A 17,460-nucleotide genomic window follows, 5' to 3' on the forward strand; every position below is an offset into this window, starting at 1 on the left:
TAAATCATAGCTTTCAAATCTCAAAATAGCCTTAAACAAAGATATAGTCTTGTCCCTCTACACCTGGTAGGAGGTGCCCAGCCTGCTCAGCCTTTGTTCTGTCTTTTTCTTGCCGTGCTGTGTGTAGAGTTGGTCTTGAACTGGCTGTAAAAGGCAAGGCTTGCTGGAGGCAAGAGAGTGGGGAGCAGGACTGAGGACAGCTCTGCAGATTTTCTGCCGCTGCTCCGTGATGTCCTGAAATTGTAGGACTAGATAAAGGGGCGGGGTGATGAACCAAAGCCCACTCCTCTTCAAGATGTCCTTGGCGGGTGCTTGTCATTGTCTTCCTTTCACTGTGTGGACTGTTTGAGAGCCAGTCCAAGTCTGCTTTCTCAGTCGATTCAACCAGCTGTGCAGTCTGAAGTTTTTTTCTCTTTGCCTGATTTTTTTTTCTCATTTATTAGTTTTATTGCCCCTGTGTATGCCCACCACTGTTTTAGTCAGAACTTAACAAGTATTGTGTCTCACATCACCTTTCTTTACCATAGACTGCAAAAAGCATTTCCAGTTCCAGGCAACTCTTTTCCTGGCTTCCACTTTGCTGTTTCCTCCCACTCTTTGGAAGTCTTGATGCACCTGAGGGTCTCAGGCTGCCGTTCAGGCCAGCCCCTAGTGAGCCTCTAGCTTGAGAGATGTTTCTGCTGCATACATTGATGTGGGAGGCCCTTCTGAGGTCCTTGGCACCTCTGGCTCCACTCCTCCGTCCCATCACCATTTCCCTGAATGTCCCTAGAGCTCGTGCATTTAGATCTGTGAAGTCACTTTTACGGTGGCAAACCAAAACTGTGAGTGTTTTTGCTTCTTTTGAGAATTATGGCCAAATTGAATGAATACTCTTGGCAGTACAGAAAAAGACCAAAGCAAGATCCAAAAAGACCAAAGCAGGATCCGTACACAAGCAGCTCAGTGCATTGCTTGCATGTTGTAGCAACTCTAGGAAGCCTGAAGCAGAACCGGGATTTTGGCATTTACTACTGTTGGTGTGTGTTGATGAAAGGTGGGCAGCATGCTGTCCTAGGACTCAGTTATCCAAGTGAGTCATTCTTACCTGTTGTCTTTATGTGGCAGCTGAGATTGTTTTATTATTTTTTATTTGCAATATAATTAGTGAGGAGAAAGAATCAGAGGTTGCGTAGTCAATTTAAATGTAACATATATGGTTTAACCGCTGTGTGTGTTAGATTTCTGTTACTGTAATGAAATATTTGTGATAATTGACTTATAAGAAAAAGGTTCATTTTGGCTCTTAGTTTCAGGGGTGTTGTTCTGAGTTGCCTAGGATTGGGGGTAGGTGTGGCTTTGGTCCTCTAATGAGGCATCACATCATGGTGGGAGTGTATGGCAGAGCACACTGAACAGAAAACTAAAAGGAGCCAGAGGCAGGGACCCAAAGCAACAGTATTCCCTTTAAGGGCATGCCCAAATGACCTGTAGCACCTCCTAGTACCACCATGTACAGTCAAACCTTTCACATTCAACACCTAAACTATAGCACTGACAGAAGTTTTCTGTGATAGCTAATAGAAACTATATGTATAAAAGGCTTTTTAATGAATTTGAATTAACAATATAGTTATTTGTTCACCCCTTCCTTTTTTTTTTTTTTTTTTTTGTTGTTGTTAAGTATAACTTTCAGAGTCTGGGACATTAACATGATGAGGCTACAGCCTAGCTATATAAGCCTGGAACTAACCATGGCTATCCTTTTAAGATGGCTGTAAGGAAAAAAAAAGTGATGATGATAATGACTACAGGATAGGGGCTGTAACATCTTTACTGTGTGGTTGTTTATGGAAATAGTTTGATTGTTTCTCCTCTGGCTTTAATGTTCTGTCTCAAAGAAGGCTAGCAGCAAGCATGGTGTCTAGAGCAGATATATATGTATGTATCTCCTTACCTAGCAGTGCATTCTTATCAATCCTGACACAGACACACACATACTCCATTCTTACTGACTCATTTAACAATGACATCTATGTAAGTGCATGTTCAGACATTGAGGCATTTTGAATTTTTGATTGAAGTTGCATTTTCATATTTTGCTTAGTGCATGTTTTACTCAAGTTAAATGAAACGATGATACAGTTCCAGTGAAATAATAGACACTTTCCTAGAACCTCAATTTTTCTTTGACTGGTGCTTTTATAATACCTTTTTGTTTCCTAAATTTAAGCTTATGATGTTCAACTGCTGCACATATTTAAGTTTTTAATAAATTAGAAACAATAACAAACCTGTGATCATGTACCCAGTTGCTTATTGAGTTATTCTATTTAAAAATGTTTTCAGAGAAAATAAAAGGTCAAATGAACCAGACACTGGGTTATTTGGTTTAATTTTCTGGAAAATAGGATTGCCTTTATCAGATCCCAGTGTCTCTTAGTCCTCATGCTTGGCTGACAGCTTGACAGTGGTTCTGCTGTGGTAGAGATGGGCTGGAGGAAGTTGCTTTATCAGCAGAAAGGGCTGTAAACTGAGCTCAGGGAACCAGGTCACCTCATCTTGACCTGCTGATTGCTGATGGCTTATGTCAGCATCAGAAAATATGGCTGCACAGTTTCCTTTAATGTTAATTTTGACTTAAGAGAATACCAATCGTTTTTAAAACGTGCTACCTTCCTGCTCAGGACAGGCCACGCGTGGTCCTGCACAGTGAGCCACACATGTATCAGTTCTGCTTTTGCATCCAACCTTGTCAGAGCATTGCAGCAGCATGGAATGTGGTGTGGGCAGCTCTACTCCCGTGGAGCAGTCTTTCCAGTTTACCTTGTAATGCTTAGATGTAGGAACAGTCTCTTCCATTTAACTTTACAAGTTGAATGTAAGTTTAAGCTTTGATCTGCAGGAATATTCTGGGTCACTTCTACCATATAATTTAAGTTTGAGACAATAAAGAAATCACTTTTTCTTTATTTCAAATCAGTGAAGACGATTAAAAATATGTAGTGACTGTTCCTCCTCCATGTATTTGTTTTTCTTTTTATGAATGTGTTTGTTCAGTTCAATACAGGAGCAGTCTGTTTTAGAATTTAAAACAAAACTGAGGTAGCATTACAGGAAAATGTAGTATTAAGGACAAAATTAGGATTAAAAACTAATTATAAGGAGCAGAAAAATAAATGTTCTCTGGGGTTGAGAACATATTTATAAGCATTTGAACACTGGATTTAACTCTTGAGTTTTTTAAAAGACCAGTAGGTCAAAATGAGTTATATAGATCTCATAAAAGAAATAAACACATCCACATTTGCATGAAGCAGGCTTGTTTGATTGTTTGTGTAGTGTAAATCTGGCACCTGTGCCTAGGTAATCAAGCAGAATCTGTAACAGACTCACCATTGGAATGTTAGTGAGTACCTAATATTTAAGAGTGATGTTTATTTCACTATATTAGTTCTGAAAGACCACAGAGTGAAGCATCTTGGATTTGGGTTTGCACTTGAGCAAATTGTGTGGAAATGTAGAAATCTAGGCTGCTTCTGCCACTGTTTTGAGGAGAAACTTATTTATTACAAGTGAATACAGTTCCCTAAGGCACAGTAAGTTTACTGGTGTCATTTTACAGACATAAAAACAGAAGCCTAGGTAGCGTGAGTTACTGATCTGCGCTGTGGGCAGCATGGGATGAGGTTTTAAGGCCTGGTACCAGGCTGCCTGAGTTCACATCCCAAGTTTGCTCTGTGACCTTTTCAAACATGTTAATTGTGTGGAGCCACAGTTTCTCATCCTTTCAATAGAAATACTAGGATGTGCATCACTGTCAGTGGGTGACCCATGCGCCTCAGAGTGCAGTGTTTAGTGCACAGTCACAGGTTATCTAATGTTGCTGTGCTGGCTTCAGAGGTCACAGTTTTAAAATCTGAAATTATAGTCGAAATCCCTTACCCAAAGAAGCCTGAGAACTGTTTTAAACCTTCCCTTTTCACTAGGTAGCAGCTTTAAACATATATTACTAAGTGACTCATTCCCCAATATTCTTTATCAGAGTCAAGGAATGTAACAACACACTCTTATCTGTCCAGAGTTGGTGCATTGATGTGTTGTGAAATGTTTTCTTGGAACTTCCAGGAATTACTGTGAATATAAGAGGAGTACTATATATTCTCCATGTTATAGTCTAGACCCAAAATTAAATTTTTTGAGGTTGGTAGAGTCCAAATGGTAGTCCTTCTATTTTACAAAGTAAAGCTGAGAAATAAGACTCTTTTCCTGTGGCCACATTTGAAGATCAGGCTAAAGGCCTGAAATCCCACTTTTCCTTTTCCTCTTCTCTTTCACTGTGTCTTGAAGACCAGATGAGTGTGTGTTATGTACTGCTTGAATAATGTTAAGCTGTGAACCATGTAAATGGTGTCATCTGTGTTTGTTTGTCCATTCTAGAATATTGCATATATATGTTCCTCTTGAGTGGTGAAAATAATAGAATAATTTGTAAAAATGGCTTCAAAATGTTATTTTGATGAATTATCTTTCTGTCCATTAAAGTAGCCCACATTTGAACTAGATTTGTTTGTTTCTTCCTAGCTATCCATCAAAAACTAGAAGCAGATGGAACAGAGAAAGTGGAAGGATCCATGACACAGAAATTGGAGAATGTCCTCAACAGTAAGTTTGCTCTGCTACCCAGGACTGTTAATGGCGTTGATAGCAAACTCTAGAGCCGTTCTGAGGCATTTCCCAGCAAAGTTGGGAGTTGTGTTTTAGCATTCACTTCTCAATAAGGACTTAAGGAACCTGAAGGTCAGTGGAAAGAGTGAAATAAATCTGTTTGCGTTTTACTGTAATCTGGTTATATTTCTCAAGAATTGTCATTTGCTCCCCTGAGACAGGGGCACTGAGACAGCAGCTAGGGTTACCACTGAGCAGACACTGAGTCCCCATCGTGGGACGTGCCAGTGCGCAGTGCAGAGCCTCAGCTCCTGTACCAAGCTCCTGTACCACAGCTGCCCATTTCCTTACACTTTGAGTTTTCCCACAAGGTTATACTCTGGAACATGTTGTAGAAGTTGTAGGCCCAGCAGACCCCACGTTTGCTGTTCCCTCCATTTTCCCTTTTGTTCCTTTTCTGACATTCCAAGCTGCTTGCCCTAATAACTTAGAAGAAACTCATCAGGTGGATTAATTCTTGTTGTAATAGAAGTGTTTTAAATGTATCACACATGTAGTCCATGTGCAATCTGAAGCAATGATGTCCATAAGAATCTCCTTGAGTATATGATTTTTATAAAGAAGGGACAAGAAAACCCAGGCAACCTCACATAGATGTTTAGAGATTTTTAAATGCAGGATTATGATACAAAGTTAATTTTGTATTTATAGTTTGGTTTAGTCCCTTGAGTAGAACATTCTGGGCCCTTATGTAACCATCTCTTCATAGACCTGTGATGTCAGTAAGAAAGTATTTTGTAGAAAGAATGTTAGCTTTGGTGTAGGCTTTCCTTGGTGTTGGAATTGGAATACTTGGACATTTCTTTCTAGGTTTGTGGATTAAACAGGACTTCAAACCTTTCCCTTTGTGTATCACTCCTGTGTCTATTGCTTGCCTTGGGGTTTGCTGTGCTTTTGCTTCTGAGACAAGTCACAGCCTTTGTTAAAATGAATATGTTCTGAATTTTACCCAAACAAATATTTACCAAAGCCTTTTCTGTGTCAGTGCTGCTAGATCCGTTCAAGGTTTGGAGGTGTTTCCTCTCAAAGGGTGTTCTTTGTATCATTGCAGTTGTCATCATGCTACAGCGTTTGTACAAAAGAGTGAGATTCCCTGAGTAACTTTAAAAGGTGATAGTATAGCACAGTCACTGACACAGTTACTCCTACTGATGCCTAAAAATCACTTTGCCGTGTTTCATCCTGTGTATCTGTTGCCATGGTGCCTCAGAAGGCCTTCCTATACTGTGCTGTGCTTCTTTGGGTAGAAAGAATACTTGTCATTGGCTCAAATCCTGAGCTTTAGTCCTTGGCTCTGTAAGCATTTAATGAGCCCTCATTAGTATATATCACAGGAATGTAAAGATAGAGCCTGTGCCTTGTGTCTAAGTGTGTGTCACTGCTTGGAAACTATAGGCATGTAAGCATCAGCATCAATACATGTTTTACTGGTGATAATCCGGGAGTATATCTGGAACTCACACAAAGAGCACCTAACTGAAATGTAAGGAATCTGGGTTGGAGTGTCTCAGTAGTATAGCACTTGCCTCGCACAAGTGAGGCTCTGGGTTCCATCCCCAGCATAGTGCCTGTTTTCCCCTTGCCTCAAAGTGGAGAATATGAAAATCATCACATGCACCCTGAAAGAGAAGTAGGATGCAGCCAGATAGTTAAGCAGAGAGGAATAGGTCCGCAGTGAAATAAGTGGATACACGTGTGTGTCCTGATTGGTCACCAGTGTGAAAGGGAGGCAGTGGTTCTAGAAAGGGGATAGGCTGAGTCAGGAGTGATCGAGATGCCTGCTGTGCCCACCAAAGTTCTCCTTAGTGTAAAAATCGTCTTGAAGATGGTGAGCCCCTAAAGGAGTGCAGTGAGGAAGCTATATGATGGAGTGTTGAGGAGAGTAGCCTAGATGGTACCACTGTACATTCAAAAGGAGACCAGATAAAGGGCAGCAGTCATAGTGAGCTCAACAGATGAAATAGACTAGGAGCCCATGGCAGGGCAGAAATAAAGATGGCAGTATTGGATCATTGCAATAAAAAAGGGAAAATGGTTTGTGAGACATTTACATTTCTGTCCTCAAATCAAGGAAAGGGGAGCTGGTTTAGGACACAAGGAGAGAGGAGAGGAAACAACTCTTTTCAGTTTATGTGTAACCTGAGACTGGGATTCCTGAGAATTGATCACTGAATGTCTTCCTGACTTTCACTGCTTCCTTGTATTAAATAGGGCAAATGAGTTTTGAATGCTTTCGGAGTAGAAAGTGTATCAACACAGTCTTACCTAGAACTGGACCCAGCATGCAATCAAACTGACCCACCAGGCTGGATATAGACCCTAGTGCAACAGCGGAGTAACTATTATAGGGTGACAGCCTCTTTGTGATTTTCAGACTCATGCCTGACACTGCAAAGTTGGTCTGAAGCCCATGGCTGGAAAGGCCTTAAAGCCTGCTGGGAAACTTACTTTCTTGTTTTATTAAATGGTTCTGTTGTCAAACTGCCTTCTAAATAAAGGTATGGAATGTTATCATGAACTCATAGTAGCTGTGGTTATCTGCACAGGACTTGCACAAGATGAACCAGTCAGAGTTCCAGCATGGACTGGGGAGGGCTCATGAGGTTCCACCCTTAGCTGAGGTGATATCGACGCAGTTGATGGCTGCTGTAGGAGAGAGTCATTTTCTGTGAAGGTGTGGCCATTGGTAGGATTTTCATGCTTCAGTGGATGACCCCACACTTGTGTATATGGGCAGCACTAATTATACTCAGTAAGTTTAATAAAAAATATACGAAGTTGATAGGTTTAAAAAATATGAAGTTGGGGGGAACATGTGTTAGGAGGATCTGGGTAGGCTAAAGGGGGGTAATGGTGGGTGTATATGATCACATTGTATACATATATGAAATTATCAAAGAATAAATTTAAAATATTTTAAAAAGTTTTGGGCAGGTTAGGTGACTTGTAGGTCAGTTGCTTCCCCTGTGAAGTGAGAAGAAGCATTGTCTATCTTGGTGGTGTGAGCATGTGCACAGTGGTGTGTGCTTCCTTTAGAGTAGCATGCCCTGTGAAGCAAGCCTGTGAGCTGTCATTGTATGTCTAGTAAAGATAGTCTAAAGATTTACTCTTAAGTTCACAGACACATCCCGAGATACAGAGTTGGGGGTCAGCAGCCTAGAGATGGTAGTTGAGGCAATGAGACTGATGTAATCTAAGTAGTATGTATAAAATGAAAATGACCAGGCTGGAGACTTAGAACTCTAAATAGGTGTTCTAAGTAAGAATCAGTAATTCTCTGTTAAGAATCAAGTCTATGAGAAACTGAGATCTACTAATTGATTGGCTCATAAATATTTAGGAAGTTTCATTCAAAAAAGAAAAAGATGATCCAGCCCTAATTTTAGCCTTTCTCAAACTTGTATTGAAACAAATTGGTTCATGAGAGCTATCAGCTTCAGCTCTCTCATTCCTGGTGAGACCTTCTGTGTGTGTGCACATGATGTGGATCTGTAAGGCCCCAGGGTGTGGCATGGCTGTGAGTAAGCAGTGCACACCATCTCCGGCATTCTGTTCTAGCACTCAGTTACAGAGAGCAGCTAGCTAGTCATCTTGGTGCCTGTTGAAACAGAGGCACTCAAAATAGGTTTGGTCTTTGGGGAGCCTTGCCTTTGCCAAATGTCATTGTGCATTTTTGAGGGCCTTTAGAGTCCAGCTGCTTTTACGTTTGCTTTTCTACTCTCAAACATCTTGTCTTTCCCTGGGAACAAACTGTGTGATGGTTGGGAACTCCTGTGTTGATCCAGCCCCTGTATTCCCATGAGGTGCACACACACACACACACACACACACACACACACACACACACCACTTGTGATCTCACATCTCAAGTTGTCAGTACAAAGAAAGGGACCAGTGTGGTCACTTTGAAATAGGAGACAGCATAATGTCTACTTTAAATAAACATGCCTGAAATTATAACACACCCTTTGAATGACAAAACTAGATTTTCTAGGTGGCTGTAAGAGGCAGGTATGAGTGTAATGGACCAGTGTGTAGTATGACAGCAGCTTCTTCCCTTGATACACTAGGGCATGTTTTACTGCTCTGTGAGCCCAGCCGCTGTAGTGGGTTGCTGTTAGTTAGTTCCTGGGACCCATGTGTAACTGTGACACAGTGATACTCATTGTCCAGATCAACTGCGGGGAGGCCATTCTCTGATAAGGAGGAAGGGTGTTTGAGACCCAGCACCAGGGTCTGTTCGCACCTGAGGGCAAAGGCATGGCCGTCCAACCCAGATACATTTGTTCTGCGCTCACTTGCTGGACATCCAAACACCTATCAGTTGCCTTAAACTTGAGGGTTCTTGGCGTGAAGGTGGAGCAAGGTGTGTGTGGGTTAGCATATGTGGAGGATTTCTGTCAGATGAGTGTTTGGACACCCAGCTGATGGATGTCTTTGTCTGCATCATTAGTCCACATGTGACAAGGAGTCCCACTCTCCTGCACAGGGCTTTTGTCCCCTTACAGTCCTGGGAAGGAAAGATACTTAGAGCATTTTGTGACTGCCGGTGATTGTATCTGCTGTGTAGATCTTGATTTCATTACTCTCATATATTTTATCATTTACTGTCTCTCCCAGTTGTCAGAATTATGAACTATATTTTTATTGTGAATGCAGTAAAAATCACAACAGTATCATAATTTTTTGACAAAAGTTGTCTATATAATTTTCAACCTTGTATAAGTTCAAATTTTCAGTTCACAAATTTTGGCATAAATTGTTTTCATAGTTTATAATTTCTTCCTACAAAATTATCTCTAGAAAATGTATATATTTTAATAGTATGTTTTCCACCAGTTCTTGTTTTCATATTTTTGGAGTTAAAATTATAAGCTGGAAATTTCTTGTTACTTTAAAATGTTGAGAATAATTCAATTTTGAACTTAGGCTGTTTGCTTTGAATTCTTTCTTTGCATAGAAAAAGGGATTTGCTGGTGTAAGACCCAAACTTCATATATAAATAAGTAGCCTTTTAAAAAGATTCTGTTCCATGTGCTCATCCAGTTACAAAGCTTAAACTCATGAAGTTTATATTTTTAAAATGATAAGCAAATGTTTTAAGAGTTTTTTTTGAAGAACGTTTTTAAATTCTAATCAGATTTCAAATACTCAAGCCTTCATTCCGTGGCTTGGTGGCAAGAAGCAAATGTATTTCTCATCCCACAATAGCGGTTTAGTATCCACATTAAATAGCATGTGGGAAAAACAGCTCTCTTGACCAAACGAAGTTTTTATATCAGACCTTTAAAATTTCAACAGAATTTAAACATTATTTAGATAAAACAATCATGTTACAAAGACGACTTTTAACAGGATCAGGCCACCCACAGTGTGGCTATGGTGTGCAAGCCACCCAGTGAGACGAGGTGAGTTTTTCATCTTTGCTTAAAGTATAGTCACTAGACCAGATAATGTAGAGACTTTTTACAAGCAGGTCAGACAGCTGAAAGCAGTTTGTCCTCCCTCTCTCTCTCTCTCTTTCTCTCTCTCTCTCTTTCTCTCTCTCTCTCTCTCTCTCCCCCTCTTTTCCTCGTCGCTAATTAAAAATAATTCACATGTTGCAAAATTTAAACTATTTTTGTTTATAGCATATTTTGCCCTAGAAAAACAGCATTCATTAAAGTGATACATATAATTTGTACTTTTTAAAAGAAAGAATCCTATGAAATGTCCTGTTTGTACCCGATTTTATAAGATTCAGCTGATTTAAGAAACAGTAATGATGCTGTGTTAAGGTTTTGTCATTTAGGTTTATGTAATTCTCTATGCCTGCAACATAGAGGGATAATAGTTCTGTCAAGAAGTAAGGTTAGCTGTAATGACTTTTTTGAAAATTTTTTCTGAAAACTGTTTCCTGTATCTGATTTATTACCTGATAGTTTGATACATAATTAATAGAACTTAACTGTATGTGTGTGTGTGTGTGTGTGTGTGTGTGTGTGTGTGTGTGTGTTCCTCATTGTTCAAAATAATGAAATAGCCCAAGCCCCCACAATTGTTTCAAAATTTAGAAGAGTAATTAAAATAAATACAGATTTACATTGGAGAAAATTACTTGGGCTTAGTAAATGTTGTTGCTTTTAATTAGATAGCATTCTTAACATATGAAAGGACTTAAAAAAACAAACTTTATTTTAGCCAGCTATGAACGATCTCTATGTAGGTAGTTTTTTAAAAAGTCTACTGAATTCCAGTGTAAAGATACAGTAGCAATTGAACATTTGTATTTAGTGTTCAAATTCTGGTCAGTGTCACGTGTGTGCCTTTTTCTCTTTTGAAAACAGGAGCAAGTAATACTGCTGACACATTATTTCAGGAAGTGTTAGGTCGAAAAGACAAGGCCGATTCCACTAGGAATGCACTCAATGTGCTTCAGCGATTCAAATTTCTCTTCAACCTTCCTCTCAATATTAAACGGAATATTCAAAAGGTAGAGTATATGTGTGTGTACAGTTATAGATGCTGCCAATGTTAAAGATGCATTAAGATATTTTATATTAACCAATGTGCTTACTGTTCTTTTCTGATGATCTCACAGTGTGTTTCTTCTTTTCAAGGGGGATTATGACGTGGTTATTAATGATTATGAAAAAGCCAAGTCACTCTTTGGGAAAACAGAGGTGCAAGTTTTCAAAAAATGTAAGATGTATTTGCTACTTCAAGGCCTTTCCTCTCCTTTTGTAAGAATAATGCGGAGTATATATTCTACAAAGAGTGCTACTTGCATCTTAGACCTTGTTTATGTGGTGCTTTCTTTAAAATGTAAAACAGTTAGTTCAAAATAACCTCACACGTTTTCTTCCTGCCCTGTAGTGGGAATGAGCATTTACGGTGGGTGGGGGTTAGTCTCAGATACTCTTTGCTGTTTATTAACCACAGTGCTATTGAAAGCTTTCATACTAGAAAGAAGCAGCGACAAGCCTTTTACAGATGTGGAAACATGCATTTCAGTCTTCCCTCTTCAAGCTAAAACAGTGTATTTGTGAGTTCTAATCTTACTCTAAAGCAAACTCAATACTTTAAAAAATTACTCTGAGTACCAGGTTTACAGAAAAAAAAAAAAGCTTAAATATCTTATGGTTAAAAACTTACTAACTAGGAGAAATACCATAGGTCTTATTAAATTTAAAAGAATGAAACCCAGAAGGTCTCAAAAAGCAGAATTTATTTCTTTACTGTGGTGAAATTTACATGCAGTGAAATGCACAGACCTTGCATGTTACAGGTCACTGAATTCTGATGGATGCTTATGCCCTCCCATACACTTGGGATGGTGTGTTATGACCCCTCCACAAAGGTCCCTTGTGTCTCTTTCTAGTCAAAAAGCAACCAGTATTCTGCTTTCTGAAATTTGATTTTAAGTTCAGTTCTGTAAATCTTGCATCTTTTAAAAATAGATTATGCTGAAGTAGAAGCAGGAATTGAAGATCTAAGAGAATTACTTCTAAAGAAATTGCTCGAGACTCCATCAACTTTACATGACCAAAAGCGTTACATAAGGTAAAACTTTTGCAAGAATTGTGACATATTGAATATATTTATGGGATATATTGTGAAGCCTGCAAAGCTTTTCTGGGGCAATCAGGAGACTGATGAAATGGTGAGAGGGAAGACAATAGAAATTTGGAGGTATCTGGTATAGAACATGAATATTCCTTCAATATGGATAAATTGGGAGCAGTTATGGGGAACTCCCTCTCTGAAGGAAAGATGACCTGCCATTTATGTCAGTGGGAAAGCAATCTCATTGCTCATTCACCTGTTCCTCCTGCTGAGTAATGGTGACCATCTGACTCCCAGGTGGACTGGGTGCTGTACCCTGCAAATGCCATGCTCCATAAGGTAGGTGCTCCACTTTGGTTTAGTGCAGAGTACTGCTAGGTGGGAAATTATAGATCAGGAATGTGCCATGCTTGACGGTAGCAAAGGATATGGAAGGTTTTCCTTTGAATGTATGTCAGTTTATAAGCCTGTAGTGATCATTGAGAAAAGTAGTTGTGGGAATATTCCGTTGGGAATACTGTAAAAATAACGAGCACAATTAGAAGAGATGGACCTCCCAGGGTGATAGAGCAGCTGAGGAGTCGGAGCTTGTTTGTAGGAATGAGCCTTTCATTCTGGGCAGCTCACAGGAGTCCTGCACTTGAGTTTCTTCATCTGCAAAGTGAACACAGCAGGCAGCAGAGCTGAGTCTCAGGGTTGGCGAGAAGTTGATTTCCTTAAGGAGTTAGCTCAAACCTGGCACGTTAGGAGCCGGCAGTAAGTTGTATCTGTACATAGCTTATACCTGCACTTGGAGATGAAACATAAACCATAAGATTTTTGTATCTGAGATTTAAAAATGCTGACCTATTTTCTGCGGGCTATCTTAAGTGTGGTCTGTTTTCAGAATAAGCCATTATTTTCCAAGTTCAATGACTTCTTTAATTAATAAAAATTATTAAAAATTCAGTAGCTTGAAAATGAAATATAATACATACATATATGTGTGTATTTGCCTGTGGTCATCTTGTGGCCATTGAAAATACTGTCTGTAGTATTTTCTGAAGATGGCCTGGCCTGAACACTGTTGGGAGGGACTAAGGACTTGCACTTAACTGTCTTCTGGTGATGGGAATGGTGAGAGCAGATGTAGGACAGAGGATTTAGCAGTGGAACCAGAGAGCACTGAAATTGATTGCTGCTTCTGGGAAATGCAGGCCCTGTGCCCACACTGGGCTGGGTACTCACTGTGTTTCCTTTCTGGCCAAAGGGCCCAAGTAGGCTGAGGAACCCGAGCTTGTCCAGCAGACACAGCCAGGACACCTGCTTTTCTGGTGTCAGAACCCCCCTTGCCTTTCTTCAGCTGCCTTTCTGAGGAAATGCATATACGAGGAACTTTCCTGACTTGCAGAATTGCAGATTTAAAGTGGGAATAAACCTGGAGTGAGTTTGCCAAGTGTCTGAGGGAAGCTTCGTTGTGCCTTAGAAGGTTAGCTCCCTTGTCACATGTGAGCAAGCTAAATTTGCTTGCAGCGGTACGCTAAACTCCTGGGTCCAAAATTGAGAAGGCACTGAGAAACCTGATGATTAATTTTAAAATGTACATTTCTAGCCATTAATGAACAGGAAAATAAGATCAGATCCAGGTCAAGTCTGTGTGACTTTTCTGTCTATGGTGATAGGTCCTGTGAGCACCAAGTAGAGCCGGACAGCCTGGGCACAGCTGTGCGTGTCAGATGGTCTCTGCCATGCACACTGCTGTGCTGCCTGGCTCTCCCCAGGTCAAGTCTGTGTGACTTTTCTGTCTATGGTGATAGGTCCTGTGAGCACCAAGTAGAGCCGGACAGCCTGGGCACAGCTGTGCGTGTCAGATGGTCTCTGCCATGCACACTGCTGTGCTGCCTGGCTCTCCCCAGGCATAATTGAAGACACCCTCTTCTCTGTAGTTTAGTAAAGAGCAGAGCTCACCTCTCTTCTCTCTATGGCAGTGTGGCCCTACTCCCTCAGCAGAGAGGATGGCTGAAAATGCTTTTGGGTCTCCTTTGTTTTGTTTTCCTGAGGATTGAGCCCATTCTCATTGAAAATGTTCCCCTTTAAATTCTGAAACTATTAATCTGTGCTTATCAGAATTACGATTCTTTCCCTCCCTATCCTTCTAGAAAGCCTTTTCCAAAAATGTTCTCTTATATGTCATTTAAAAAGAAAAATCAATAGCCTGCACCATCTAAACAAAGATCTTTGTAATGAAACTGCTGGTTTTAAGCTTGGTATTAAAAAGAAATTTACTGAAGTCTAGAACAAAACATCACACTTTCTAACTGAAACATTCTCTAGAAATTTTGAGACAATAACTTCATAAAATGTTTTTTCATGTAAGATGATAGAGGATTATTAAAAATTTCAGGGCTGTCGTGTATATGTTAAAGAGATTTACAGTTTTAGAAGTTACAAAGCAAGTTTGCTGGGCTGCTGTAAAAGGGCCCGAGTGCTGCACTGCCCTCATTCTTAGCCAGTAACTTCACAGCGAAAGGAAGCAGCTTCTGTCAGAGAACATTGCTGTACTTGGTTGTGGACAGCGAACTGGAGGGGTGAGTGACAGGCTAGGTGCTCTGCAGTATCCAGATGCAAAGCAGCCATGTAGGGAGATTGTTGCAACAGTTATTCTCAGCAGAAAAGGACAGAACATGTTTCTTAGGGAAGGAAAGACACAGGCTACTATTTGCTGCATTTATATCCCAGATAATAAAAGAGAAAGCTCTGTGGGAGAGGAAAAATCAGATTGGATTTGAGGAGCTTGTTTGGATTGAATTCTTCATACTAAGATAAATGTAATTTGTTGGAATGTGGTTTCCTTCTGAGGATTGTGTTCTCACAAATGAGGAAGGCTCATAGGTGCCTTCTTTATATGAGTAAATACTTCCTTTAAGTTGGCGTCCTCCTTCTCAGCATATAGACATAGCTGTTTGCAGCCCCTGGACAGTTGCAGGGAGAGCAGACAGCCATTGTAGTGCTTTGCAGGCTGAGTTGCTGCTCTTGGGGAGTCAGGCATCTGAGCCATTAGCTCCTGAGGGTCAGGGTTGGTGTGGGGCACTTCTAAATGCATGCCAGGTTTCTGCTCAACATCTTGTTTGTTGTGAACTTATTACAAAATGGATTTGTTTCTCCTCTAATTAGCTGCTAATTGAGATGTCTGAGTAATGAGTGCCCACTACTGAAGAAATGTGGGTGTGCCCCACAGTGATTAGGACTCAGCTAAGGTCACAGCTTGTAACCATCAATGAACGTTTATCATGGACCACAAATTTTTAACCTCAAGACAAAAGAAGCTAAGGGTTAAAAACTATTTTAGGGCCGTAAGTTCATTTGAACATGCTTCTGGAGTTGGTACATGTGTGTATTATGTAAAGGCTAGGGCCAAACAAGTTATGTTTGACAGAAACATTTCAGTTGAAGTATATTTAAATTTTCTACATGGATGTGGGTATTTCTTGCACAAAGAAAACTTTAAATATTTTAAGAACCTTTGAAAGTTAAGAAAGTGTCCATCTGCACTACATTTTATTGAGAAATAATTCCTCAGTTGTGAATTAGTTTACACCCTGGAGGTAAGTGCATGTTGTCAAAGAGACCTCAAATTGCAGTGACCTCTAACTTAAGTCATTGAAGAACAGTGTCACATTGCCATCCAGTGGCCGTATTTCATACCAGAGAGGGGGAACAATTTTCACTCAGTGCCCTCTGCTGGCTCCCAGCTAGGTTAAATGAAATGACTCTCAAGTGATAGAAACACTTGAGAGAAGTAATTCAAATGTAAAGTTAGTTTTTCCCTCTTCCTCAGACAGAAAACAAAAACAAAAAACCCACCCTACCCCAAGTTTAGATTGAACCGCTTTGGATTGCGGGGTCATGAGTAATGGTCATGTAATGTGGTGTATACCACTTCTGTGTTTGTAGGAGTGGAGGAGAATGGAAGGGATAGCCAGTGGATCTGGTATGATTGATAAATGCAAGTATAATTGCTTCTGACCACTAATGGTCAGCTGGTTTCTTCCTCCGCCACTCTCTCCATCTGTCTCTCTCCCTCCCTTCTTCTCCCTCTACCTACACCTTTTGTTTTTCTTTAAATAAGAAAGTGAAAGTAAGTTTAAATATAAAGAAGTGTTCTCACCAAATCCTTACAAGTTTTGGCCATTGTCAAGTTGTTTTTGTCTTTCTTGTTGACTCCCAGGCAAAGAGATCATTTAAAAACCTACAGCTGGGTTTGCTGAGATGGCTCAGTTGTTAAGAGCACTGGCTGCTCTTCTCGAGGACCTGGGTTTAATTTCCAGTAACCACATGGAAGTTCACAACTGCCTATAACTGCAGTTCCTGGGACCCCAGGGCCATCTTCGAACCTCCATAGGCACCAGTAACTCACATGGTACACATACGTAACATAGGCAAAACATGATACACATGAAATTAAAAAAAGAAAAACCCTACAACTTTATCGTTTTCTATCGAATGAAAACAGTTTAATATATTTCATTATGAACCAAGTATTGAAGACAAATATTGGCAAGTGCTTTAATAGTTTGTTAGGTTTTAGCTTTTCTTTCAAAAATGGTAGTGATGTTACAACACCAACCTTTGCTTTTGCTGTCATAACAGGAGGGGCCTTGCACTTTGCTTTTTCAGGTATCTCTCTGACCTCCATGCCCCTGGTGACCCTGCTTGGCAGTGTATTGGAGCGCAGCACAAATGGACCCTCAAACTCATGCAAGACTGCAAAGAAGGCCACATGAAGAGCCTAAAAGGCAAGGGATTCTCTTCCCACGTACTTGCTTGTTAATGCTTAGTAGTTAATGAAATGGAGAGCAGATTTTCTGGAGATTGGTAGCTGTCTTTGTTGTTGTTGGCCCTCTGCCCCACTGTTCAGCACTACACCTAACAGTGGATGCCAAAAGTAGGGGAGAGCACTCCTAATAAATCTGTATTTTTGGTTGTCTAGCAATATTGACAAAACTTCATTTTATTTTATGGGAGAGTTACATTTTACAAGGGGTGGAATGATGCTGTAGAAACTGTGTTAGTCTTTGATAAGTTCCCCTCTTCATCAGACATATCCGGAGTCACTTGTGGATCAGGTGGATACCAAGTGCCAGCTAGGTAGACAGTGGTGAGTGAAAGAGAAGCATGCCTTGCCTCCTGGAGTCACCGCAGAGGAAGGGCAATGTACTAAGCATGCAG

At 40.3% G+C, this 17,460-nt stretch overlaps 1 protein-coding gene across 3 annotated transcripts in view; it reads left to right on the top strand.

Moving 5' to 3' along the window:
- The window catches only part of Exoc2 (exocyst complex component 2), a 137,722-nt gene that overhangs the window by 25,056 nt on the left and 95,206 nt on the right, over positions 1 to 17,460 (top strand). For all 3 annotated transcript variants that reach the window (XR_009379308.1, XM_059263224.1, XM_059263225.1), the window contains exons 6-10: positions 4,564 to 4,644; positions 11,034 to 11,179; positions 11,307 to 11,388; positions 12,147 to 12,249; positions 16,909 to 17,027. Coding sequence is in view for 2 of the 3 variants with exons in the window: in XM_059263224.1 (XP_059119207.1) it covers positions 4,564 to 4,644; positions 11,034 to 11,179; positions 11,307 to 11,388; positions 12,147 to 12,249; positions 16,909 to 17,027 (531 nt within the window). In the remaining variant the exon portion in view is untranslated. The remainder of the gene's footprint in view (positions 1 to 4,563; positions 4,645 to 11,033; positions 11,180 to 11,306; positions 11,389 to 12,146; positions 12,250 to 16,908; positions 17,028 to 17,460) is intronic.

Source organism: Peromyscus eremicus, chromosome 5, assembly GCF_949786415.1.
Source record: "Peromyscus eremicus chromosome 5, PerEre_H2_v1, whole genome shotgun sequence".
In the NCBI taxonomy this organism is placed as follows: domain Eukaryota; kingdom Metazoa; phylum Chordata; class Mammalia; order Rodentia; family Cricetidae; genus Peromyscus; species Peromyscus eremicus.